This window comes from Physella acuta, unplaced genomic scaffold (assembly GCF_028476545.2).
Source record: "Physella acuta isolate Inbredline_101_S28 unplaced genomic scaffold, ASM2847654v3 ptg000607l, whole genome shotgun sequence".
NCBI classification, from domain to species: Eukaryota; Metazoa; Mollusca; class Gastropoda; family Physidae; genus Physella; species Physella acuta.
Window position 1 is genome coordinate 1,221,369 of NW_026732126.1, and position 26,571 is coordinate 1,247,939.

General features: G+C 33.7%; 3 protein-coding genes and 1 long non-coding RNA gene across 4 annotated transcripts in view; all 4 read right to left on the reverse strand.

Annotated features, from left to right (window-relative positions):
• Nucleotides 1–11,978, reverse strand: part of LOC131947776 (uncharacterized) — a 44,941-nt gene extending 32,963 nt beyond the window's left edge. Inside the window, exons 1-10 of the mRNA XM_059309077.1 lie at nt 11,673–11,978; nt 11,189–11,248; nt 10,342–10,896; nt 9,488–9,750; nt 9,288–9,377; nt 8,954–9,114; nt 8,417–8,594; nt 8,096–8,205; nt 7,792–7,855; nt 7,345–7,439 (exon numbers count right to left, since the gene is read on the reverse strand). Coding sequence (XP_059165060.1) covers nt 7,345–7,439; nt 7,792–7,855; nt 8,096–8,205; nt 8,417–8,594; nt 8,954–9,114; nt 9,288–9,377; nt 9,488–9,750; nt 10,342–10,896; nt 11,189–11,248; nt 11,673–11,955 — 1,859 coding nt within the window. The 5' untranslated portion in view covers nt 11,956–11,978. The remainder of the gene's footprint in view (nt 1–7,344; nt 7,440–7,791; nt 7,856–8,095; nt 8,206–8,416; nt 8,595–8,953; nt 9,115–9,287; nt 9,378–9,487; nt 9,751–10,341; nt 10,897–11,188; nt 11,249–11,672) is intronic.
• Nucleotides 1,473–3,462, reverse strand: LOC131947777 (von Willebrand factor D and EGF domain-containing protein). The gene is made up of 5 exons (XM_059309079.1): nt 3,120–3,462; nt 2,683–2,854; nt 2,219–2,333; nt 1,882–1,999; nt 1,473–1,556 (listed from the first exon to the last, which is right to left on the reverse strand). The coding sequence occupies exons 2-5, from the start codon at nt 2,848–2,850 to the stop codon at nt 1,538–1,540; spliced, it is 420 nt and encodes a 139-aa protein (XP_059165062.1). The 5' UTR covers nt 2,851–2,854; nt 3,120–3,462; the 3' UTR covers nt 1,473–1,537.
• Nucleotides 3,494–5,495, reverse strand: LOC131947778 (uncharacterized). The gene is made up of 3 exons (XR_009387922.1): nt 5,394–5,495; nt 4,525–4,674; nt 3,494–3,656 (listed from the first exon to the last, which is right to left on the reverse strand). It is a non-coding gene; the product is annotated as an uncharacterized LOC131947778 (long non-coding RNA).
• A 10,096-nt stretch (nt 11,979–22,074) lies between the features above and the next one.
• Nucleotides 22,075–26,571, reverse strand: part of LOC131947775 (uncharacterized) — a 38,313-nt gene continuing 33,816 nt past the window's right edge. The window contains exons 20-24 of the mRNA XM_059309076.1: nt 23,938–24,122; nt 23,487–23,714; nt 23,024–23,138; nt 22,691–22,808; nt 22,075–22,362 (exon numbers count right to left, since the gene is read on the reverse strand). Of these exons, the coding sequence (XP_059165059.1) occupies nt 22,320–22,362; nt 22,691–22,808; nt 23,024–23,138; nt 23,487–23,714; nt 23,938–24,122 (689 nt within the window). The 3' untranslated portion in view covers nt 22,075–22,319. The remainder of the gene's footprint in view (nt 22,363–22,690; nt 22,809–23,023; nt 23,139–23,486; nt 23,715–23,937; nt 24,123–26,571) is intronic.

The following is a 26,571-nucleotide window of genomic DNA, read 5'->3' on the forward strand; positions in this document are numbered from 1 at the left end:
CGACGTCATATTTCGTTTTTCTAATTACTATGCATGTTTTTAATTTGCTTGTGTTTTCTCTAGAGCGTTCTTGTCAGATAGATAGATAGATAGATACACAGACAGCGAAACTATTAGTATTAACGAGAAAAATGGCCCGTTGAGGAAGAATACAACGGGCGCTAGGTTGATAGTGCTGTCTATTTTCTCGGTACTTTAATTTATACAAAATGTAGTCATAGGCATATCCCTAAACCATGCACCTATTCTCATTCATGACAAAAGTCGCACTTAGAGTTTCTTTCAGGCAACTCTACTTGGGAGGAGGGGGCTTCGCCTCCCTCCCCACCCCACACCCCCCCCCCCACACACACACTCCAAAACATGTCCCATTCAACGAAATATAATTATATACTTTTTCCAGTGTCCGCCCCCTCCCAGAAAATTCTACCCCCGCCCCCGAAAATTTCAAGTACCCACACTCCTCTCCGGGGAGGAAAAAGTCTGAAAGAAACACTGGTCGCATTTGTAGATCATACAAACTAAAGGAAGAATCTGGGCGGGCTTCGCCCCTACCGGAAGAGATGCTTGAAAAAAAAAACTGCACGCTACACACTTTTTAGATTAGAAAAAATTCCCCCCTCCGGGGAGGAAAAAGTCTGAAAGAAACACTGGTGTCGCACTTAGCCACTACCAGAAGAATTGCATTAAAGAAATTGCAACAAAACCACTTTTTAGATTAGACACATTAATTAGGCGGTAATTTTATTACAGAGTATCGATGAAGAAATTTCTTTTGAGTTGGGGAGGGGGGCGGCCTCAGACGTTCTTACGCGGGAATGTGGCTTCGCCCCTACCCGAAGATTTGTATGAATGAAACTCTTCACGCAAACCACTTTTAAGATTAGACAAAATTGCCTTTTTATTCAATGTTTACTAGAGAATTAATGACGTCATTTTACTGTGTGCATTCTCCGGCTTGATATTATTTTCTACTATATGAAGTCATATTTCGCTTTCGTTTAACTATGCATGTTTTTAAATTGCTTGTGTTTTCTCTATAGCGTTCTTGTCAGATAGATAGATAGATAGATAGATAGATAGATAGATAGATAGATAGATAGATAGATAGATAGATAGATAGATAGATAGATAGATAGATAGATAGATAGATAGATAGATAGATAGATAGATAGATAGATAGATAGATAGATAGATAGATAGATAGATAGATAGATAGATAGATAGATAGATAGATAGATACATAGACAGACAGCAAAACTATTATTATAGATATTTATTACTTTTTATTGCATACGTCTTAATAAAAATATGAAAATAATTCACAAAAACTCTTTTTGATTTTATTTTCGTTGTAAGGACAAAGATTTACGATGATTCTTGCATACAACAATATTATTTTTTTAAAACTGGTCAAAATTAAAATATTTTTAAAAATCAATAAATAAAATTAAAATAATCGCTGAAAAGCTTCTTGATTTCATTTCACTGTAGTAGAAAGAGAAACAGCCCAGATTTAATAGCAATAGTGAACATTCTATGCTGACTTCCCTGTTCTGTTGAATATAAAACAAATCCAATTGATATTATATTTTTTCTAATTTAAAAAAACATATTTTCAAAAATTAAATAAATCATTGCAATTCTCTTGAGCTAATAATTTCTAAATAAAGACTGAAATCGTTTCGGCTCAAAAATATTATTTTGTGAAAATTTTTTAGTATGAGCTTCAAAAACCTTCTAATAGATATCTCACTACAATTCTGGACCAATTGATATTACATCTAGCAGAAATTCTAAAATATTTTGAAAACGTTTTTATATAATATCAGTTTGATTGTAATGTTTACATTGAACTCTAAAAATTGCCTAAATCCTCACCTCCTTTTCTTAAGGATAACTATGATGACGACTAGGATGAGAAGTAACCCAAAAACAGCACAACCCACGCTGATGGCAATGATGGCTTCATTAGACAAGCCTTCCTTGCATGCTGAATCTACAAGAAGATAGAAACAGATGAATATGTTCCTTTTTTATATTGTTTAGCTAAATTTTTACATACATATTATGCGAACCAAAATAATGCAAACATATAATACTATTCAAACATATATGTCTGTATTCTTATGTACATTGAAATCGCTTTTTTTTTAATCTTCTAAAGATATAATTTTATAATACTAACACTGTTTGTGATACTAAACAAAAGTGTTACCAGTTTTCCTGGTCCATACAGTGTTGCTGCTATCAAGATTACAGATGTTGCAAGAATCCACTGAGTCTTCTTGCTGTTGTAAGTAACATTGTCCTTCTATTACACACACATTTGTCTAGGTTTTGGAATTTGCATAATAACACATTTTGTTAATATTAAAAATACGGTTATGTTTATAAACAGAAATCAAATATAAATTAATTAGTATATTTGGATGTGAACGCGAAATGATGACGTAATGCAAATTCAAAATGCCTATAATATTTTATAGAATATAATATATTTTATAGAAGCTTTCAATCTCTGACCATAGAGGGAACATTATTTTGCCAGATAGAATAACTTCATTGCCATAGATAAAAGCCACACATAGCATTTTAAAAAGATTCCAAAGAACGACAGTATAGGATATCATTGTGGGCATTCTGAATTTTATATAGTGTTTATGCTTTTTGTTCACTTACAATCATGTGACAGTCAACATCAGTTTTGTTGTCATTGATGACACAAGTCTGACAGCTGGAGTTGTGGACAACATGAAGGTAAACATTTTCACTCTGACGGACGCCATCGTTTGTGACGGTGATGTAGGCGCTGCGTCGTGTAGGGAGTGTACATCCAACTTGGTACATCCACCTGTAGTTGAAAAAAAATCCATTTACTTGCATTTGTCATGTTCTGAAAAAAGTTGCAGTACTGTAGCACTGAGCAGAGACATGTTTTCCCAAAACAAATATTAAAATATTCCTTCATTTCTCTAAGGCGTGAGTCTGTAGGACATCTATGAGTTTACCCGCCAGCTCTGACCACACTATCCACATGATGAGGTCAAAGAAACAGATGAACTCTACCAACATCTGCCAATGGACTGAATGGGTAGCTTTAATTTTGTTTTTCTTACCGCAGCAAAGTTTATATGGCAAGCAAGATTATCAGAAGATGTGAAAAAATCCCTATTTATCCTGACTGTTTCACAAGAAGATTCTTGAATATTACAAGTTTTCTCTGCTCCAAAAATAAGTGGCACAGTGTTTGGTCCAAACTGGCAACTTTCACCAAAGTAGCCGTCCTTACATCTGCAATAAGCTAAAAAAAAAACAATATACTGTAATTTAACTACAAGAAAATAAAATCTACATTTAAGTGAAATCTTATCTTTAGTACAGCTATTTTGAATGTTTGATTTTTTTTTTATTTACCTATATGCATACAAATCATAATTTAATTTAAAAAATTAAGTCATATTACAGTTGACACATTGCCCGTTGTCCCAGCAGTCCCTGACACACAGCTGGGTGACAATGGCTTGAGGAAGTACAGGTTCACCAGGTGTGTCACCTTCACCTGTCCATGAACTTTGGTTTTGTTCAGCTCGTGTGATACACTCCTCTGCCAGGTTGCTTACATGTGACACAGCCCAATCAAACAGTCCTGTGCTCTGTTGTTTATAAAAAAAATTATTTGATAACATTTTTAAACTGCTAGAACTATCATGTGACACAGCCCAATCAAATAGTCCTGTGCTCTGTTGTTGATGAAATCTTAATTTATTACATTTTTAAACTGCTAGAACTAACATGAGACACAGCCCAATTAAACAGTCATATGCTGTGAATAAACGATTTCTTTCAAAAACGTATTTCAAATTTTCCTAAAACATTTTTTTTTAAATTTGTCATTTACAGTAAATTACTAAAATTAATTATAAAAATTAGCATAAAAAAAGAAATTGCGGTAATCTATCGTTTTGGGTACGTAAAATCGCCCGCGGTTATTTATGTACGAAAACGTTACCTCATTGTCAAGGCTTTAACTTTAATAGAAGTATATTGTCATACTTTTGTGTCAAATATTATAGATGAATGAATAATAAACCTAAATCAATGGCTAAATATATCGATATAGGCCAGAAATTAACTTTAAACAGCAGTGTCTGAGAGCAAGATTTGCTATATAATTATATAAACAGCAGCCATTTGTAAAATAGAGTGACTTCCCCCTGAATCTGGCGCTAAAAGCTTATAAAAATAAAACTTAGACAAGATGGCTGCTATAGTAAATGAGCATGATTGCATCTGTTGGAAACATCGTTAGTCTTCATTTATTACGGAAAAGTTTTAATTCAATTGTTTAAAAACAGGTACATAAATGAATCAAGGAAACATTTTTGAATTTTTTAAAACATAAATCCTCCTCAAAATGTGAAATAATTATTAAAATTTAAGGAGTCACCTGTTTTTCACATTACAAATCGCGGGCGATTTTACGTACCCAAAACGATAGATTACCGAAATTGCTATTTTTACCACCAGATCAAAAGCACAGTTGGTGACACTCTGCTAAACTCTGTCATCTGAAAGTTGATTTGTGAAGGCTTTGACTGTCCTACTGTTCTTCAAGTAATCTGAACAGTTACTCTCGGCTTCTTCAAATGTGTAGTTAACTGCACTTGTGGTCTTAGAAGGAAATAATATATTTTAATTTGAATGAAACACTGAATTTCATCTTAAAATATTGCTGTATTCAAATCTATTAACAAACATTATTACTACTTTTAAAAGAATTATTTTAAAGATTAAGAAAATCTTTTGTTTCACTATAATAATAATAAACATAAATTTGTTACATTTAAATTGTTTACATTTACATATTCTCCATTTATATGATCCCATTTTTTAAAAACAATACAGAAATAGTTTGACTTGTTCCTTTTTATTTATAAAACAATTGTTTATTAATAAAATGCAAGCTAACTTCTTTTCTACTAGTCATGGTATAAGGACCCATATATGTATAGCTTTATTAGTTTGGGAAAGAAACATTTCTCTATGCTAACCAATAACAAATATTAATGATTAGGGGCTATACAAATTTCACCAATTTAGCTTAAAAGCTCACAAGTATGGATTATTGGTCATATTAAAAATATATTCCCAAAGGGAGGCATTAAGCTACTGCAAGCATATTCCAAAAATTAGTACCAGTTCATAAAACAAAATTCAATTAATTGTAAATTAACAATTCTACATTGGCCCTATAGATTTCCATTTTATTATAAGGCACTGGTTTATAATATTTATTTTACATAAAATGCCAGAGACTTGGAAACCTCAAAATTGTATTAAGTGTTATTAAAAAGATTTGAAAATGTGATAGACAAAAAAAAACAACTCACCCCAACAGAAGTGTTAATAGATTCTCTTTTTTTCCTAGATATTTTTTGTGTAGGACTGGGTACTGGGTTACTACTGATGTTTGTTGATATGGATTGCAGCATAAGGGCACTTGTTATATCATTATCTAATAGTGAAATAAAATATCATAAAAATTGTTAAGTCCCAACAATTTGATTTAATTTTGTGACAGCCATTTTGTGTACTGTTTATAATGTAAGTTGTAAGTAATTTCAAGAAAAAATGTAAAAAAAATTTCAAGCAGATAAACATCTAGAAACATCCATGCTAGGTTTACTTAACTGCTTTTAAAATTTGTTTAGAACACTCAAGAAAAAATAGTTATTTTTACTATCAGATGAGCATCTAGAAACATCCAGTCCAGGTTTAGAGATGGGTGTAAAGCCTTGAGTACAGCTGCTGTATGTTGCTGGTTCAGGATATTTGTGTGCTGGCACACCAGAGTAGATGGTTGTACTAGCTCTGTTAAAGACACAGTTACAAGTTTTCGATGAATCACGATGTCTAAATGATTCAATTTAATCTTTTCTTTTAATTCCTTTTTAAAATCAGATCTTTTATAACATTTCATCTACTCTAAATTTTATAATTAATTTGATTGGGAAAAAATGACATTACTTTAAAGTAATAATAACATTTATTGGCACTAACCTCCAATGTGAGTTAAATGTGTCTTCATCCAAATTGCCCATATCATCATCTGTTCTACCATTAAAATTACCACATAGACCTGTGACAACAATACATCTAGTAAAATACTGTAACAAGAAAATATCTCACATCACATCTACGTTTTATTCGTGACGATAAAATTAGTTTCCAGTAACTATGATAAACTATTCAGTCATAATTTCAAAATAATAAAAACACAGCCCAGTTTTATAATTTAACATAATTCAATATGAAACTTATATTTAATGTACAAAAAATATTTATAATTAAAATACGACATGTTATATAAGACTTTAAGACACACAGAATCATGTGGTTTGATAAAAAATGTGTATCACCTTCTGTCTCATTAAAGTCAGATGGTGATGCTGTTATAAAGATGTTCATGAAGGTGTACATGCTTGGCATTACAGACACAACAGTTCCTGTTGGTAGAAGAACCTGAAACACATGTGCTCATTGGTTAATGCAAAATGTAATCATAGTTTTAGACACAGAAAACAAATTTGCTACAATATAATAAATTAAGTATGTGCTATTCTAGTAAATCACCTGAAAATATTTCATTATAATGTGTTTATAGTTACTGAAATTAAATCACGATTTTAACATTACAAGCAATAGCCTTAATTAATTTTACTGTTTATAGATACTGAAATTAAATCATAATTTTTGATAATTCAAATAATAGTCTATAGATAACAATATTTAATTATGATTTTAATTGTTCAAATAATTAATAGCCTACATCATACTGTTGACCTCCACCAAGTTGTTTTATCTTAGTTCCAGGAGTTAACTCCCCATTGCGAATAATCTGGACATCCAGAGCTGCAGCATCTAACCGTTGACGGTTTTGTTTGGCATAACAAGAACTAAAATTCAAATTATTTTTTTAAAAAGTCATTTGTTTTTCATGTAGAGATCTTATTGAATATGGTTTAAAATTGAGTGGAAACTTTAAAATAAAAACTTCAACTTTATTTAAAATCCAATGTTATAAAAACATCAACAATATATATATATATATATTATTCAAGCTATTAACCCTTTTTTTTTGCATAAAACTATATTTTTTCATTATAAATAAATAAAATTATTTTTCATGTTTTCCATAGTTTTACTTTATTTACAACTTACAATAATGATAAGTTTACAAAAGAGAGTTTAAAATTGAAAACAGCACACTATTTGTTTAGGAAATGCAAAAAGTGAATAGGCAATTCTTAATTTATGTTAAAATAAAAAATAAAAACTCACTTAAATACAATGACATCATCCCCTGACTGTATCGCAGTTTTACAGTTGCAGGTGGCAACTGGTGATGCTGAACATGGGCCGAAATTTACCTGAACCTGTTAGTTTAGATTTAACTGTTGTAACTTAATCAATTTAATCAAAAATGTGTTATTTTTTTTTATTTTTTACTGGTGTATTTAATCTTTTTAATTGTAAAAGAATTTTAAATATTTTTTAACTGTTTACAAGTCTGCAAGCAGTTTTCAATATTGCCACACTTTTTGTACTAAATGTCAGCTGTGAAATGATAATTTTTACATTACTACTAGGCTTTCAAGAAACTAAATATCAAATCCTGAATTAATTCACTTAAATTAAGAAAATGCTAATTTATTTTCTGTATGTTTATCAGATATAAGTATATATTGAAATAGGATACAAGTTTATATCCTTTATAACATCTTTCACCTGATATGGAAGTGTCTTGTGTTTGTAGAGGATGAAGTCACCTGATAGGTGGTTGTCATAGTAACTGGGAAAATTGTAGAGTTAGTCAAAAATTAAATTTTAACGTAGGATAATAATGTAATACTATCACAATATTGTTAATAAAATCTTACTATTAAGTGCCAGAATCTAATTTAAAATAAAAAAAAAACAATTAGGCTACTAACATAGCTATGTAATATGTATGCATTGTGTCATAGCCTAAATTAAGAATTGATAGAATAGTATTCGTAATATTAAATAAACCTGTCCAGAAATTTAATACTTTTTATCAAAAGTTGAAATATGTGGATCATTGACAGAATAGCAGATATAAGTTCTGTCCTTATCAACAACAGTGGCTTGTATATCAGCACAACTCTCCTGGGGGATTAGCTACAAGGTGAGAGAAACAATAAATTTATATATGTAGATCTACTTCTAAGTCATTCAAAAGCGAGTAAGTTAAAGCTAGAATTTTTGTAACCACTGATGCATTGACGTATAAAGCTTTTAGTTGTTATTAAAACATAAGTAGCATTCATAACTTTCCCATTCTACAAACATTTAAAATTTAATTTATAAAACGTTTATGATAGTGCCTTACATCACCACTGAATTTAATGTAGCTTTGTATGGTTAAATATCTGTCCCCATCTATGATCCTGTCTATTGTTGCCTTCACTGGAATGATGATTCCATCCTTCCAATTATGATGAGAAAATTTCTGGCCACAGCTTTTAGTTTCAAATACAACTTGGGGTATGATTTCAGTGTTAGAACAACTGGAATAACAGGAAAACGTCGTATACTGAGTTAGCTCCCTTCTAATTTAAATTTTTAAAAATATCGCTATAATTACTGATCTGTCTTAGAATTTTTAATTACTTTAACGTTTATTTTCCAACACTATTTTTGTAAATTGTAATATAAATTGAATAATATACTCTATGTTGACTGACCTCAGTCAACATGTTATAATTTGAAATATAATTTAAAATTGTAATTTTGAGTGCTGATGTACTTGGTTAGCTTTTTGTGACATTGTGTGACGGAAGGGAGATGGGGGAGGTAAAACTCATCTTAAAAATGGTCTAAAAAAGCGTGAGATCATTAATGGATGACACCCTACAGTAAATCTTACTTGAGTTCATCACTGCCTGGAAGAATCTCTATGACGACCTCCACATCACACGGACTTCCTGGTCTAACAGTACAGTAAAGTTCTGGTGGTGCAGTCAATTTAAAAACCAGATTTACAGGAGCTTGACCTTCAACTAATCTTAAGGTAGTTTGTTGTGGACACTGTATTAAAAAATACATTGATTTGTAAAGAGCAGAAGAAATACTTCGTGCGTTATTACTACCAAACTTTTTTTATAAACATATCCTTCCATTTTCGAATCAAAGTATTTTGTATGGTAAAAAACTTTTCGTTAAAGCAAGAACAGTTATATTTCTCTACAGCTGCAACTTACTATGATGGATGGAGTGATAACATTGCTGCTTTCTTCGTGACAATTCTTTGATCCACTTGTCACATTTTGTACCACAGCCGAACAGTAAATCTGAAAATATAATAACAGTAGAAAAAGTCTTTCTGAAACATACTTTTCTTTCACATATATTTTTAACGTTGCTATTATTATTTATCATAAACAGTTTTCAAACTTTTTACCCTTTTGTTATACAAAGCTCGATTGACGTCAGTAAATGGAATAAGTCCCTCTTTTACTGATGAATTAATCTTCTTGTTGAGATGTTCAACTTCTCCCTCTACGTGCAGTGTAAACAAGATGTCCACACCTTCTGGTAGAGGCTCTGACAGTGCGCAGACGAAATAGCCCTCACCAGATGGTTTGGTCCGGACGTCCAGTACCACGGCAGCAGGTTCTGGTGGACAATCTTTTCTTTCACTTCGTTTTTCATTGACAGTTTTTACTTGTGAGAAACAAATATATCAATTATGCGCAGAGTTGTAATAAAATATACGAGCTGACCCGCGACGTTGTATACGTGAGGTGAGGATGAGGGTGGTGGCTAAGCTGCGTTGTGTTTTCTATGGTCTCCATGAAGAGAATTATTGATATAGATATTTTTTTCTTTCAAACTAGAGTGGTTTTTGTTTTTGTTTACATTGGAAATGTTTGAATTAATCTGAGACTAACCCTTCATATGACGTGGTCACTGAAACAGGTGAAATCTAATTCCCCTGCCCATAGAACCTCAGGCTCCAAAGGTAAGTTTACTTTTTAATGGGACGGCGTGGTCGAATGGTAGTGCGTTTACATACTAGCCCGAAGGTCTGGAGTTTGGATCTCGGTCCGGACTGCAAGACGTCCCTCTGTCCATCTAATGCTTATGAATACCAGATTAACGTTGGGGAAAGTAAAGGCGGCCGGACATAGTGCTGACCACACCATCCCTTCATACGCCGAGGTAAAGAAACATACAAACTCTACTTCAAATAAAGACCTTTAGGGAAACAGAGAGCTTATATTCAATGAATGAAAACAGCTCTTAGCAACTTACAAACAGCAGAAAAAACATTCTCCTTGAGGTCCTCAAGATCTGTAAAATCATTGACAGTAAATCTATTTTGGTCAACTGGTTTATTGGCGATAACATCCAACTGTGTGGTGTCCCTTAGACCAATGCCAACAACAAAGATATGAATGGCCTGTGTTCTAGCCGCATCAGATTCTGCCTGAATGTTTTGACTGTTGGAAACACCAGTTGTCAGTACTATGGCGATGTTATCAACTTCTAAGCGATCCCCATTTGATTCAGTGAACATCTCTGTCCTCATTGTTCTAATGGCATCTGCTGTGTTGGTGTTGTCATTTGGTGGATAGGCTATGGCGTCTGTGTCATTGATGACGTCATCCTTAGTTATGTGCTTGTCAAGATGGAACTGGATATGACTGTTACTGCTTGTGACAACACCAATTCTAACATTTTCATTGTAAATATCGTCTTCATAGATGAAATCTTTGATGAATTTTTTCATCAGATCAAAGTTAGATTTGGACACACTGGAAGTGGCATCAAGTACAAACACTAGATCAAACCTGGTGTGAACACGTTCTGGTGAGATGAGAAGTCAAAGTGGATTGAAAACATACATTTTATACATCAACAATTGCCAATATTTTCAGTTTACTTATATTTATCGATGAATTTTTGTCTTTAGTCTAAATTCTAAACAAAGCTTAGCACTTATACTTCTCTGTATGCTTAAGTACAAAACATAAGCAAATTACTTTTTTTTTTTAAAAACGGCTATCTGAGTACAATAGTAAGAAACATTCAAATTTAGCATATTAAACTACTTTATACTTTGAAAGATGAGCTGTGTGAGATGGGACAATTCACTTACTGATCACAACTGGTTTAGGTGTTGTAGGTGCAGGTGTTGGGGCTTCTGTCACGTACAAACCTGGTCAAACATCATAGCACGTCAAAACATTATTTAACTACCTGTAAGTTAATTACCTTTACTGTTGTGTAATTCATTGATATTTTAAAAAGGACAGTGGTGAAGGCTTAACTGTAACCACCCCCTAATTTTTGTTTTACATATTTTGGTTGTGACGTCGTTTATATGCAACCCCTTAGTACTATGACAAGCAAATACAGTCAGTGTAGTTGGATATTGAATTATTCGTGCTTAGTTTCTTAGTTGGATGCCCATTCTTTTGGAAATCCTTTCAAGAGGGTATCCCTCCCCAACATTCTCCTTTTCAATGCAACAAGTGTGTATAACTCGTTTACAATATACATTTAAATGTACTAATGAGACGTTACAGACAATATACATTGTTATGTACTAATTCAAAGTATTAGGAATTTATTCTACTTACATATGGCGCTAAACAGTTTTTCTCTCAGACTTTTAAGTAAAGAATAATTTTCAACTTTGAATCTAAAATCATCAACGGGCGTGCTTGCGATTCTATTTAATTCTTCAGTAATGCCTGCGCCAACACCAATAGCATAGATCTGAATGCCTTGGGCTTTGGCAGCATCAGCCTCTGGGATTGTCCTTTCACTGTTTCTATTAGACTGACCATCTGTGATGACCACTGCAATGTTGGGGACATTAGGACGATCTCCGTGCTCAGGACTGAACATTGTCGTCCTCATTGTTCTAAGACCATCAGCTGTGTTAGTGTAGCCTGTGATATAAGGGATGGCGGAGATGGCTTGAAACAGTTCAGCTTTGGTTTTGTACTTGTCCAAGTGAAACTGGATTGTATCTGCACTACTGAAGATGACGACTCCGACCCTGACATTGCCGTTGTCAATGTCGGCCGCAGCAAGCAGGTCTTTCATGAACTCTATCCCCAGCTGGTAGTTCGATGCTCCGATACTGCTAGACGAGTCGACCACAAAGATCATGTCCATCTTCACATTATCACAGCCTGGGATAGAATGACATTGAATGTAGATAAGACATAATGTGTGCCGAGACATGTGTGTTATCATTCTAATTGTAATGTATTGAAAACATAGTTTCTTTAGTTTTGCCTTTAAGAAGACTCGATAATGGTGTTGCTAATCACGTGGTACTGATACACAGTTTTGTATGCGGTTTTCTTCTCTGATATTTCGATCTGAGATAGGGACAACTGAAACGTCCAGAGAAGGTGAGGAGGGCAAGGGAGATAGAAAGAGAGAGAGAGCAGCAATTTGAAAAATCGTTAAAGTTCATACTTTCTATTTAAATTTGACTTTTTAAAAAAATCAATTTCGTCGGTGGTGGAGGAGGTGGGGGGGGGGGGAGGGAAGAGCAGTGATTATAATTTGATTACAACTTTGAAGACAATATCAAAGAATAAAAAAACTAACTTAATCTAATATTGGAGAAGTCGTGTGCGCTGTCTCAATGTTGCACTAATTTAAATATCGGCTTGGATTTTTTTTAAATAGAAGAATCCCTACAAACCATCAACTTGTGTCTGAAGGCTACACAGGGCAGTAAGTACAAGCAACACTGGGTGTGTCTTCATCTTGGGTTTGTTTTATTAACCGACTGGCACATACAAGCTGTTGTGGGAATGGTTTTATCTGTGAAATTATGGAAATACATACAACAAACTATATATATATATATATATATATATATATATATATTATACACATATTGTATCTTGCTAAGTTCACCGTCCAGGACAAATTTGTTTGGCCCCCGTTCCACGAAACATTTATTTTTTTATACTAGGCATACTGCCTAGCTTCGCTTAGGTTTTCAATAAAATATGAGAATTTGATTGCATAATTAATTAGTGATTGGCTGATATGTGGAACGCTTACTTTTAAATAGTAATGCTTATTTTTAGAGAAATCGTTTTTGTTGTTGTTTGTTGTTTATAGTCCGATTTTAGAAAAAAAAGGAATGTTCGTAATTTATAATCCTAAAGTTAATTAGAACAACAGAGGTTTCCTGAACAGTATAACCCATAATTTAAAATACATTAACATATAAAATTAATTTTACATTTAATTAGAGTACACACCTTAATTTAAAATTTAATTTTTTACTAAAACGAATGCTATACATCTTGATTTTCTGTTTATGTTTAAAATAGTATACACGTGTTTGAAAAATAATTATTTTAAAAAGTTACCTCCCTTGTTATTTTACCGAATGACGTAGTCTTTGTTTATTTTGTTTTAACAGTTGCTATGCTTATAGAAGAAAATACGGCTTCTGGACAAATCTATCGACCATAATATTTTTTTTCGAAAGGAATATCATATTTTTGTTACCCTCCATGGTCGGTCTACGGCCTCATAAAATATCAGGGGGATCGTACGGCATTTTTATATATAGCTCATATAAGGAAAATTTCACTCGTGGTCACTTTTTAGCCCTCAAGGTGCGAGGAGAGGCTAACCGATAGTTTATCCAAAAGGCCGATTCATTTACTCAGCTCTATGCAAAAAATGAGCCAGATGTACAGAGCCAAATTTCCAAAACGCTGTATTGAAAAAGAGTCGTCGTTTTTCAGAAAATTAACAATGTTTATATAGGGAAAATTCGGACCGGTCAGTTCTAAAGGTCTTCCGGAGTTTTCCGAAACATATCATGTTTTTTTTGCCACCCCCTAGGGTCGGTCTACGACCTCAGGAGTTATGAAGAGGTTCCTATATGGGAATTTGTTTTCGATATATAGCTCATATAAGGCGCCGGTCAATCGAGGTCAGTTTGACCCCCTGTTCGTGGAATTTTCGTCCAACCGGCACAGACCCTCGTGTTCTATCGCCCCAAGGAAGGATCCTGCCAAATTTGAAACAGCGCCGGAAAGTGCCCTATCGGGCACACGACAACTTTGCTTTATATATATAGACGAGCTGATCCGCGACGTAGTACCTATACGCCGCCATCTAGTTATTTTATTTATTTCTTATCAGCAATACATAATTTGTGAATTAAACTCTACCCCCTCCCTCCCGCCCTCCCTCATCCTTCCCCCCTCCCGCCCAGTAAAAGCAGCAGTTTACTGACAAAGAAACGATCAATCAGAAATTGTTACCTCCCCTTCGTTACAAATCGTTTAGTACTAAATTATCTGCCCCTAATAGCCGTCACTAACCCGGCTCTACGATTGTAAACATTCGGGGTGAACCACAGCTCACCTCACAAGTGGGGATGAGGGTGGTGGCTAAGTTGAGTGGTGTTTTCTCCATGAAGAGAATTATATATTCGAGCCGACCCGCGGCGTATCATATGCTGCTATTTGGTTGTTTTGTTTTCTACTTTTCAGTTTTTCATAATTTGTGAATTCGACACTACCAACGCTGCCACTGAAAATATTTCTTTAAAACGCTATAAGTAGCTCGTTAAGGACGATACCCCCCTCCTCCTCCCCCCCCCCCTCCGTTAAAGTAAACTCCATTTAGTTACCCCCCCCCCCCCCCCCCACGTTGAAAATCGTTTCAAACTAAATTATCTGCCCCTAATTGTCCTCACCAAACTCGGCTCTGTTTGTTAACATTTAGAGCTCACCAGACCATGTAGGGATGGGGTTGGTAGTGAGCGCGTTTACAGCTTGTTTTCTAGCGTCTTCCAGAAGAGAATTATATATATATATAGATAGATATATAGATTTACATCATGTTGTAGTAATGATTTCATTGAAATTCAGTCCCAAACCTCTTAACTATAGACGAGTACATAGTTTATTTCGCCTCAATTTAGTCTAGAATTATATTTGCCTAAAAATAAACTAGAAGAAACTGCTGCCCCGAGTTAGCTATAAAATCTTATAATTAGCAGACCATGGGATGATTGCACATTGGATTGGTCAGATGTTGCCCATGTAACAGCCTCCCCCTCCCCTCCACACACACACATCCGGTTCCTCTCCACACAGTTTATAGACAGTGCTTATACAACTTGGAATTAACTATAAAATGGGTCTACGACAAATTTACGAAAGACACTTGCCAGAATGCCGTTTGCCCGAAGGCCGATTTCCCGAATGGACACTTGCCCGAATGCGACAAATGCTCGAAAGCCACTTCGGGAAAACGTCCCCTATAAAATAACTATATTTTTTTTTAAATATAGAGAAAGCAAGCAAACAAAAAAAAGAAAGAAAAACAAACCTTTTCTGCTACAAATTATCCTTTTAAAGATGTCCAATCTAGTCGAGTCTTGAATCGCTGTCCTTTAAATACTTCGATGCGACGACTATAGCAATAGTTGACTTTTTGATCGTTTCATCAGACTGAAGGTTGTGGGTATTTTGGTGTTTTATAGGGACAACCGTCGACCAATCGTCTCGTGTTGTACCTTCCTTCGCTTTTCATCCGGGTTGTTTTATTCCAGCTCTGAATACATTGTTTATGCGTTACAGACAATTCAAAAATGAAGTTCGTGACACGCAATAAACAAGGTAGACGTAAATGTGATCGTGATTTAAATTTGTGTACTTGGGAATCAATTAGGCTATGTAGAATATTTTTCTTTTTATAAATACATCCGGATTTTAAAACTTGAGAGGTTATTTTAGTAGCCATACCATTGTCCTGCTTCATTTTTTAAGAGCACAATTTAGGGTTTATTTTATGGACTGTGCGAGGGGCAACTGGTTCTTTATTTTGTTGTTGTTGTTGTTGCTCAAAGATTTAACCAAAACATCTGATATAAGTATGCGTCAAACGCTTTCTTAAAGAATTTTATTTTTATGTCCCAGAGTTTCTTCAAGCTCTGCTCCCCCTCCCCCGAACGAAATATAATTTATATAGAAAACATATACTTTCACCAGTGTCCACTCCCCTCCCGAAAAATGTAGTCCACCCCACCCCACGAGAAAAAAGTCTGGAAGAAACAATGGCATATCCACTTCCTATTTCTACTACTCTTAGCGGCTTTCTCATGGCGGCTGCAAAGTCCTATCGTAACCATCCCTCCCCCACACATCAATGTTAACAAAAATTATGTTCATTGAACTCTAAACCAGACTTATGACTAGCTTGAAAAACAAATAGGCCGATCTGTAAAACCGATTGCTTTTCTATAAATGTTGTACACAGCACATATAAGAATTATTATTATTTTTTGCGCAATTTCCATTCTGGAGAATTGCGTTTATTAACTCGTCTTTTCTGGGAATGGATGGATGTGTGTTCGCAGCTTTAAGTCGTATCTCCTCCTCAACGAAGCAATATCGAGGACTAGTTTGAAAGCAAATTTGTTAAGCAAGTTCCGAGGATGATAGTGGGCCAAAAACATTCCCGGAATTCCTTCCTGGATTTCACGGAAAAGCCAAAAAACCTCAAAAAAATGCAGTTTTTGGCCTATATCTCGGCAAACAGACCACTTAGCGACGTGAAACATTTACCAATCGATTCCTGCCATAATTTAGAACAATATTGCCGAAGAAAGTTTCCAAAAATATCCTTTCGTTCGGTCACAAATTTTAAAATTACATAAACACCTACAAACCGATCGTTCTCCTAGCTTGAACGCACCCCATCATTATACGCCAGAGCTATTTTTAGATAACATAAGGAAATTACGCTAAAATTGTCACTAGACTTTTTAATTCACTTGTTTTTATTATTATGTTGATTTTCTTATTTTTAGTTTATTTAAAAGTTTCTTATTTTAGGTTTTTTATGCTTACTATATTATTAAATACATTTAGAATCTGTTTTTCACCCACTTAAGTAGACTACTAAATTGCGACTAGATTACCCCCTAGCTCCAGCAGCGCAATTCTACAACAAACAACTTCCTATTTACCCGCACACCGCTTAAGTTTTAGTATTGAGATCTTAACAGTAATTTCTCTTTTACTTTTACGCTGGAATTCCCGTCGTGCCACATTAGGACCTGGCCATGGAAATCTAGGCCAAGGCCATGGCCCTTATGGGATAAGACCTAGGTCACAGTTGTTAGACGGCGCAAATATTGAGAAACAAAACATAAACACCAACTATTTACTTCACTATAGATATTATATATATATATATATATATATATATATATATATATATATATATATATATATATATATATATATATATATATACATATATATATATATACGTACACGTACACGTACACGTACACGTACACGTACACGCACACGCACATACACATACACATACACATACACACACACATACACATACACATACACATACACATACACATACACATACACATACACATACACACACACACACACACATACACATACACACACACATACACATACACATACACATACACATACACATACACATACACATACACATACACATACACATACACATACACATACACATACACATACACATACACATACACATACACATACACATACACATACACATACACATACACATACACATACACATACACATACACATACACATACACATACACATACACATACACATACACATACACATACACATACACATACACATACACATATACAAACACAAACACAAATACATACACATACACATACACATACACATACACATACGCATACGCATACGCATACGCATACGCATACGCATACGCATACGCATACGCATACGCATACGCATACGCATACGCATACGCATACGCATACGCATACGCATACGCATACGCATACGCATACGCATACGCATACGCATACGCATACGCATACGCATACGCATACGCATACACATACACATTTCACATTTGACAACTCGGATAAAAGGATTTATACAAACAAACAACAGGACACCAATAATCTTCTTTCTCATGTCTTTTTTTTTCTAATTCCCTTTTATGTTCTGTCTACAATCATTTCCATGTATTCACTAAATACATTTCTCAATACATTTCTTACAAATTATTATCGCAATTTTTTTTGTCTCGCCAACTGTATTTCTCCTCTTCACTCTCCTATCCCTGTCTCTCTCTATCTTGTTGCTTTCCTTGTGTTCCTCTAACTCCTCCCCTCCTCTTCTATACCTCCCTCCTCCCCTACAAGTCTCCCCACAGATAAACCGGTTAGACGACAAGATTACTTAACAACTCGATAGATAGGCGAGGTTTTTTTTTTCGATGAACATTCACAGAATATCTGTTTCCCCAGAAAAGCGACATTAAGGGTATGTTGCTAGAATAGACATGTCAGGCGTTCACAGCTAGGTGTGAAGAAATTTGTTATATGTATGGGATTCATATATATTTACCACGAAAAGATGTGCCTGTAATTTACACAATTTTGAAATTGCAAGTTCCTAAAATAACTGGGGACAGCTGTCGTTTTGGGGATCTAAGGACACGGGTGGGGGTCTAACAATCCCCATCCAGAATATACCACTGGCTGTTGATGTTTAACCTCCACATAGCAGTCTGATTTCTGTACTTCTTTTCCGTATTCTACAGCGTTAAGTTATATGCTAAAGATTCGCAAAATGTAGATCTAGGTTTTAGTTTTAATTAACGGTCAATTCTTTATGGAAAAAAATGAGCCTAGCGGAGATTTATTATATGGCTTAGGACTTAGCTCTTTGCAAAAGTTAAGATTTTAAGTACTGAGAATATGACCAGTGATGTTTGTGAGATGTGGTTTAAGCTGAAGCTGAGCACCGCGTGGTCGGATTGTAGAATGTACGACTGCTAACTCTCAACATCCAGAGCATGAAATAGTAGGACAATGTTGAGTCCACCCTGCCTTGATGGGTACCTGACTTGTGTTAGGGAAAGTAATGGCGGCTAGCCATAGTACTGACAACACTATACTATTAATATCTGGCAGTTATTCTGTAATCTTTACAGCACATGTGTTTTTGTATCTAATTCTTTTGGTTCACTCAGATAACTTATATAAAAATTCTTGTATGATGAGATTTGATGGCGATTCGCAACTCTCTTTTTTTTCCTTTTCAAGTGCTCCGTCATTCACGCTAAGGTATAATGCGTTGACATACAACAACCCGGAACTAGCGCCATTTCATTTTAGAGGCAATATGGGATTGGCTGACTGCTGTTTTGAAAACACCGACATACATTTAGTGGGGGGCGGACTAAAATTTCTGGATAGGCGAACACTGGGATAACCCCCCCCCCCCTACCTCCGAGGAGATGCCGCAAAGAAACTCGGTTCAAAACTGTGGTGCGGTTGGGTCGAATAGTAATTTTTCTGGTTTGAATCCTTATCTGGTCAGTGAATCCACGTATTTTTTGGCTACTGTACTCGAGTCGCGAGAAGTAGAAACTCTAGGCATAGTGCGACCCATTGCTTGGGCCTTCAGGTTTGAAGGGATGTTTAGCTTCACCTTATACACCACACGATGAGTTTCAAAAATCGATAACTTTTTTGTGTGGGCACATAGGCTACAGTAATCTAGTAGTAGAGAAACATAATGTTTCTGCTTATTATTTCCCTTTGACTGCTTAGCTTGCGGGGAAAGTTTCGAATGTTCAATTCAATATTTTTTAAAAGCGTATGCAAAGTTATTAAAATAAATGTTATCTAATCACTTGATTGTAAGGTGTTTTTTTTTTTTTTGACTTTACTAAAGATTGGATGTATTTTGTGTTTTAACATTTTTGTTATTAATTAAAAACAATTTTCCTAAAAATGCCAAAAACATTTTTTTTCAATCTCCCAAAGAAAATATAAATTAATATGGCATAAGTAGATGTGGTTTCAAAAAATATAATTTTACAAATAGGTGCATCAGTCGGAAAAAAACATATACATAAAATTAAAGCTGCTAAAAGTAAAGGAAATTATATGTGAGTTTTCACAAATATTTAGGGTTTGTATATACAATTCACCTCTAGCAGGACTCGTAGATCTAGGTGTTATTGTTGGTTTGGTCTGAGATTATTTGTCTATGGTAACATGTGTTATTGAATGATGTTCTGTACAGAACGACACCATTTTTTTTGTACACTTGACAAAATGTAACGTGTTTGGAAACTTTTTTTGTAACACTATTATACAATCTTTACAGTTTATTGAACTTGTTCAATAAACTGTATAAACAATAAACTTGTTCAATAAACTGTATAAACAATAAACTTGTTCAATAAATTTCATATTGTTCGATATTTTACAATAGCTTCTATTATCCTAAAAAGGACTATACCTACATCTCTAAATTTTGAAGTTTTTCTTGGACGATGAGCATGATATCCACTGCATGCATACTGGTATGACACGGGTCTTACATTTTGTTTAATTTGACAAACCATGCTGTTCTTTTTATAAACCTCTCACTAGGGCAGGGGACGTTATTGCATTTTTACTGCGAGGAACGCATCGCGAGGGAAACAGACTGGAATCCCCTGACCCCTCCCCCCCCCCCTCATCCACCTTCCCGTCACTCTCAGTAAAATATCTCTAGAAAATTAAAATTCAAGATTGGCACTCCTTTTCTAAATATTGAAACTGTATTGAGAGATTTTCTATAAAAATCTTTACACCCAAGCCAATGTGGACCATGGTGCTTGTCGCGGAAATAAGGGAAAAAAAAAGAAATCCACATAAAAAGCAACTTATATTTTCACAATTCTTTTGTTAAATAGTGTCATACAAAATGTGATGCTTTATATTGAAGGGTAAGTAGTTCATTGCTGTAATTCACTATTGCGTATTCCTTGGGCTACATAGTACAGAGAGTAGAGGGAAGTCTGATGATAAAACTCTGAGGAGGGGGGGGCGGTCACTGTATCTTTTGTAGGTTCAAGATCATTGTTACATTACCTTCATGTCAGGGCATGCTATCACTTAATAGCATTAACATAATAGACTGTGTTTCTTTCAGGCATTTTTCTCCGTGTGGGAAGGATAACTTGCAACTTCCTCTTGTGGGAGGGAGATGCGGTCGCTAACACTAGTTAGTCTTTTCAATACAATTTATTAACCGTTCCGACCAGGCCCTGCACTGGTATTTTAGAAAAAAAAATTTTAAGGAAAGCGAGGAAAAAGTTGAAAAGTGGTTATTGCCGTCACATTTTCTTAATGGTTTTTATTTTAAAGCGAAACAGTCAAAAATAAAAAGCAATTTTGGAAGCGGTAATTTTATATCAAGAAGACCTATTACATGAGCTGTGTCAAAACATGTACATCGTTCAATGATATAATATTAAAAATAGCCTACTTTTAAGAATACACAAAATGTAAAAATTGTGAAGTCCCTATCTTTGGCCTCTCTTCACCCCCAATCCACGCCTACCAGTTAACATGAGCTGTGTCAACACAAGTACATCGATCAATGATATAATATTACAAATAGCCTACTTTTAAGAATACACAAAATGTAAAATTGTGAAGTCCCTCTCGGTGACCTCTCCCACACCCATCCCACGCCTACCAGTTCACACATTGCTCTAAAATACAGTGTAAATATAGAATTTGTTAGACATCAATCTACATTTAAGTATAAAATGAACCTTAAGCATAGAGCACAAAATAGTACGCACCCTAGTACTCTAATGTTAATAAACAAAACTGGTATAATAAAGAATGAGAATAACTGAAAAGAAAATGTTTTCAGCGTAAGCACAATTTTAAATAATTTAGCAAATTTGTCTTGGGTCAAGAAATTATTTAAAAGTTGAAGTGTCAAATAAAAAAGTGGAGACTGTTTAGACACATATATTATTAAAATTATTATTTGATTATATTTATTATGAATTTGCATACAAGGATAGTCTTTTAAAGGCATAAAAACATTTACCAAATAAAATCAGTATATAATTTGTTTTTAAATTGTAAAAAAAAAAATATTTTTGTTTTCATTTTTATTTTCAATTTGTCATTATCAATTTAAAAATTATTATTATATTATATTTATTATTTTTATTGCATACGTCTTTATAAAAATATAAAAATAATTAATAAAAAATTTTTGATTTTATTTTCGTTGCAAGGGCAAAACTTTACGATGATTCTTGCATACAACATATTATTATTTTTAAAACTGGTCAAAATTAATATATTGTTAAAAATGAATAAATAAAATTAAAACAATCGGTAAAAAGCTTTTTGATTTCATTTCACAGTAGAAGAAAAAGAAACAGCTGACTTCCCTGCTCTGTTGAATATAAAACATATTAAATTGATATTATATTTTTTTCTAATTAAAAAAAACAACATATTTTCAAAAATTAAATAAATAATTGCAATTCTCTTGAGCTAATAATTTCTAAATAAAGACTGAAATCGTTTCGGCTCAAAATTTTATTTTGTGAAAATGTTTTAGTATGAGCTTCAAAAACCTTCTAATAGATATCTCACTCCAATTTTGGATTAATTAATATTACATCTAGCAGAAATTCTAAAATATTTTGAAAAAGTTTTTATATAATATCAGTTTAATGGTAATGTTTACATTGAACTCTAAAAATTGCCAAAATCCTCACCTCTTTTTCTTAAGGATAACTATGATGACGACTAGGATGAGAAGCAACCCAAAAACAGCACAACCAGTGCTGATGGCAATGATGGCTTCATTAGACAAGCCTTCCTTGCATGCTGAATCTACAAGAAGTTAGAAACAGATAAATATGTTCCTTTTTTATATTGTTTAGCTAAATTGTTACATATATATTATGCAAACCAAAATAATGCAAACATATAATACTATTCAAACATATTTCTCTGTATCTTTATGTACATTGAAATCGCTTTTTTAACTCCTAAAGATATAACTTTATAATACTAACACTGTTTGTGATACTAAACAAAAGTGTTACCTGTTTTCCTGGTCCATACAGTGTTGCTGCTATCAAGATTACAGATGTTGCAAGAATCCACTGAGTCTTCTTGCTGTTGTAAGTAACATTGTCCTTTTATCACACACACATTTGTCTAGGTTTTGGAATTTGCATAATAACACATTTTGTTAATTTTAAAAATATGTAGTGTTTATAAATAGAAATTAAATATAAATTAATTAGTATATGTGGATGTGAACGTGAAATGATGACGTAATGCAAATTCAAAATGGCCATAATATTTTATAGAATATAAAATATTTTATAGTAGCTTTCAAACTCTGACCATAGAGGGAACATTATTTGGCCAGATAGAATAACTTCATTGCCAAAGATAAAAGCCACAAATGGCATGTTAAAAAGATTCCAAAGAACGACAGTATATGATATCATTGTGGGAATTCTGAATGTTATATAGTGTTTATGCTTTTTGTTAACTTACAATAATGTGACAGTCAACATCAGTTTTGTTGTCATTGATGACACAAGTCTGACAGCTGGAGTTGTGGACAACATGAAGGTAAACATTTTCACTCTGATGGACGCCATCGTTTGTGACGGTGATGTAGGCACTGCGTCGTGTAGGGAGTGTACATCCAACTTGGTACATGCTGATGTACTCTGCTCTCACTACAGCACTGCTCTCTGTTTTTCTAGCACGTGTATCCACCTTTAGTTGAAAAAATGCAATTATTTTTATTTGCTATGTTCTGAAAATAATTGACAAAAAGTAAATACCAGTTTTTTCTCAAAACTTTTTGAAAAAAAAGTATTAAAATGTTCCTTTCTTTTTCTACAGCATGAGCCCATGAGTAATAGAAACAGCTGAACTCTACTTTATCTGGCCATGGATCGCTAGTTCGAATCGTTTTTTTAACTTGTTTTTTTCTTACCGCAGCAAAGTTTATATGGCAAGCAAGATTATCAGAAGATGTGAAAAAATCCCCATCTATCCTGACTGTTTCACAAGAAGATTCTTGAATATTACAAGTTTTGTCTGCTCCAAAAATAAGTGGCACAGTGTTGGGTCCAAACTGGCAACTTTCACCAAAGTAGCCGTCCTTACATCTGCAATAAGCTAAAAAAAACAATATACTGTAATTTAACTACAAGAAAATAAAATCTGCATTTAAGTGAATTCTTATCTTTAGTACAGTATTTTGAATGTTTGATTTTTTAATTTACCTATATGGCTACTAATCATAATTTAATAAATATTTAAGTCATATTACAGTTGTGACATTGCCCGTTGTCCCCACAGTCCCTGACACACAGCTGGGTGACAATGGCTTGAGGAAGTACAGGTTCACCAGGTGTGTCACCTTCACCTGTCCATGAACTTTGGTTTTGTTCAGCTCGTGTGATACACTCCTCTGCCAGGTTGCTTACATGTGCCACAGCCCAATCAAACAGTCCTGTGCTCTGTTGTTGATGAAATTTTAATTGATAACATTTTTAAACTGCTAGAACTAACATGGGACACAGCCCAATCAAACATTCCTGTGCTCTGTTGTTGATGAAATTTTAATTTATAACAATTTTAAACTTCTGGAACTAACATGTGACACAGCCCAATAAAATAGCACTCTGCTCTATACACAGGATTTAATAAAACAGGCATGTGCTCTGTACACAATTTACTTTGAACACATATTTGCAAATATGCAAATGAATTGACATAAAAAATGAAAGAAAACGCTTTTTTTTACTTTTGTTTTGATGTATAAAAGAATAAATAAATGTTTTCTTTTATTTACCACCAGATCATAAGCACAGTTGGTGACACTCTCCTTAACTCTGTCATCTGAAAGTTGATTTGTGCAGGCTTTGACTGTCCTACTATTCTTCAAGTAATCTGAACAGTTTCTTTCAGCCTCTTCTAATGTGTAGTTAACTGCACTTTTGCTCTTAGAAGGAAATCATATTTTTTAAAAAAAATGAAACACTGAATGTCATTTTATAATATTACTGTATTGAAATCTATTAACATTATTATTATTATTTTTAAAATTATTATTTTTAAAGACTAAGAAAATATTTTGTTTCACTATAATAATAATAAATATACATTTTTAAAATTTAAATACAGCGAAAGTTTGTCTTGTTCCTTTTTGTTTATAAAAACAATTGTTTATTAATAAAATGCAGACTAAATTCTTTTCTACTAGTCATGGTATAGTGACCCATATAGCTTTATTAGGTTGGTAAAGAAACATTTCTCTATGCTTACCAATAACAAATATTCCTGATTAGGGGGCTATACAAATTTAACATAAAATGCCAGAGACTTGGAAACCTCAAAATTTTATTTAGTGTTATTTAAAAGATTTGAAAATGCAATAGACAAAAGAAAAACTCACCCAAACAGAAGAGTTAGCAACTTGTCTTTTTTTCCTAGAAGCTTCTGGGGTACAACTGTTACTAGTCTTGGATTGAAGCTTAAGTGCACTTGTTATATCATTATCTAATAGTGAAATAAAATACCAAAAACAAATTATAAAGTCCTAAAGATTTGGTTCATTTTGTGACAGCTATTTTGTGTACTGTTTATAATGTTTAGAAAGTGCAAGAACATGTTTTTTTAATAGGAGATAAACATCAAGAAACATCCATGCAGATTTCTTCCAGGCATCTCTTCGTGGGGGTGAAGCCCCCCCCCCCCCCCCCAGAGAAAAAAGTCTGGAAGAAACACTGCATCCATGCTAGGTTTACTTAACTGCTTTTAACATTAGTTTAGAACACTCAGGAAAAAATATTTAAATTTACTTTCAGATGAGCATCTGGAAACATCCAATCCAGGCTTAGAGATGGATGTAAAGCCTTGAGTACAGCTACTGTATGTTGCTGGTTCAGGATCTTGTTGTGCTGGCACACCACAGTAGATGGTTGTACTAGCTCTGTTAAAGACACAGTCACAAGTATTTGCTGAATCATGTATGTCTAAATGATTCAATTTAATCTTGTCTTTTAATTCCTTTTTATCGTCAGATCTTTTATAACATTTCATCTACTCTACTTTTTATAATTAATTTGATTGGTAAAAAACTAAATTACTTTAAAGTAATAATAACATTTATTGGCACTAACCTCCAATGTGAGTTAAATGTGTCCTCATTCAAATTGCCCATATCATCATCTGTTCTACCATTAAAATTGCCACATAGACCTGTGACAACAATACATTTAGTAAAATATTGTAACAAGAAAATATCTCCCATTACATCTGTGTTTTATATGTGACGATAAAATTAGTTTCCAGTTACTAGGATAAACTATTCAGTCAGGATTTTAAAATAATAAAAACACAGCCAAGCTTTATAATTTAACATAATTCAATATGAAACTTATATTTAATGTACAAAAAATATATATAATTAAAATATGACTAGTTAAGTAAGACTTTAAGACACACAGAGGCATGTGGTTTGATAAAATGTGTATCACCTTCTGTCTCATTAAAGTCAGATGGTGATGCTGTTATAAAGATGTTCATGAAAGTGTACATGCTAGGCATAACAGACACAACA

Excerpts from the sequence above, each read along its gene's own strand:
- LOC131947777 (XM_059309079.1), bottom strand. The coding sequence starts at position 2,850 with ATGTACCAAGTTGGATGTACACTCCCTACACGACGCAGCGCCTACATC. Across the intron at positions 2,334-2,682 it reads ATGTTGACTGTCACATGATT|ACAAATGTGTGTGTAATAGA; the intron begins GTAAGTGAACAA and ends TCCAAAACCTAG. Across the intron at positions 2,000-2,218 it reads TGTATGGACCAGGAAAACTG|ATTCAGCATGCAAGGAAGGC; the intron begins GTAACACTTTTG and ends ATCTTCTTGTAG.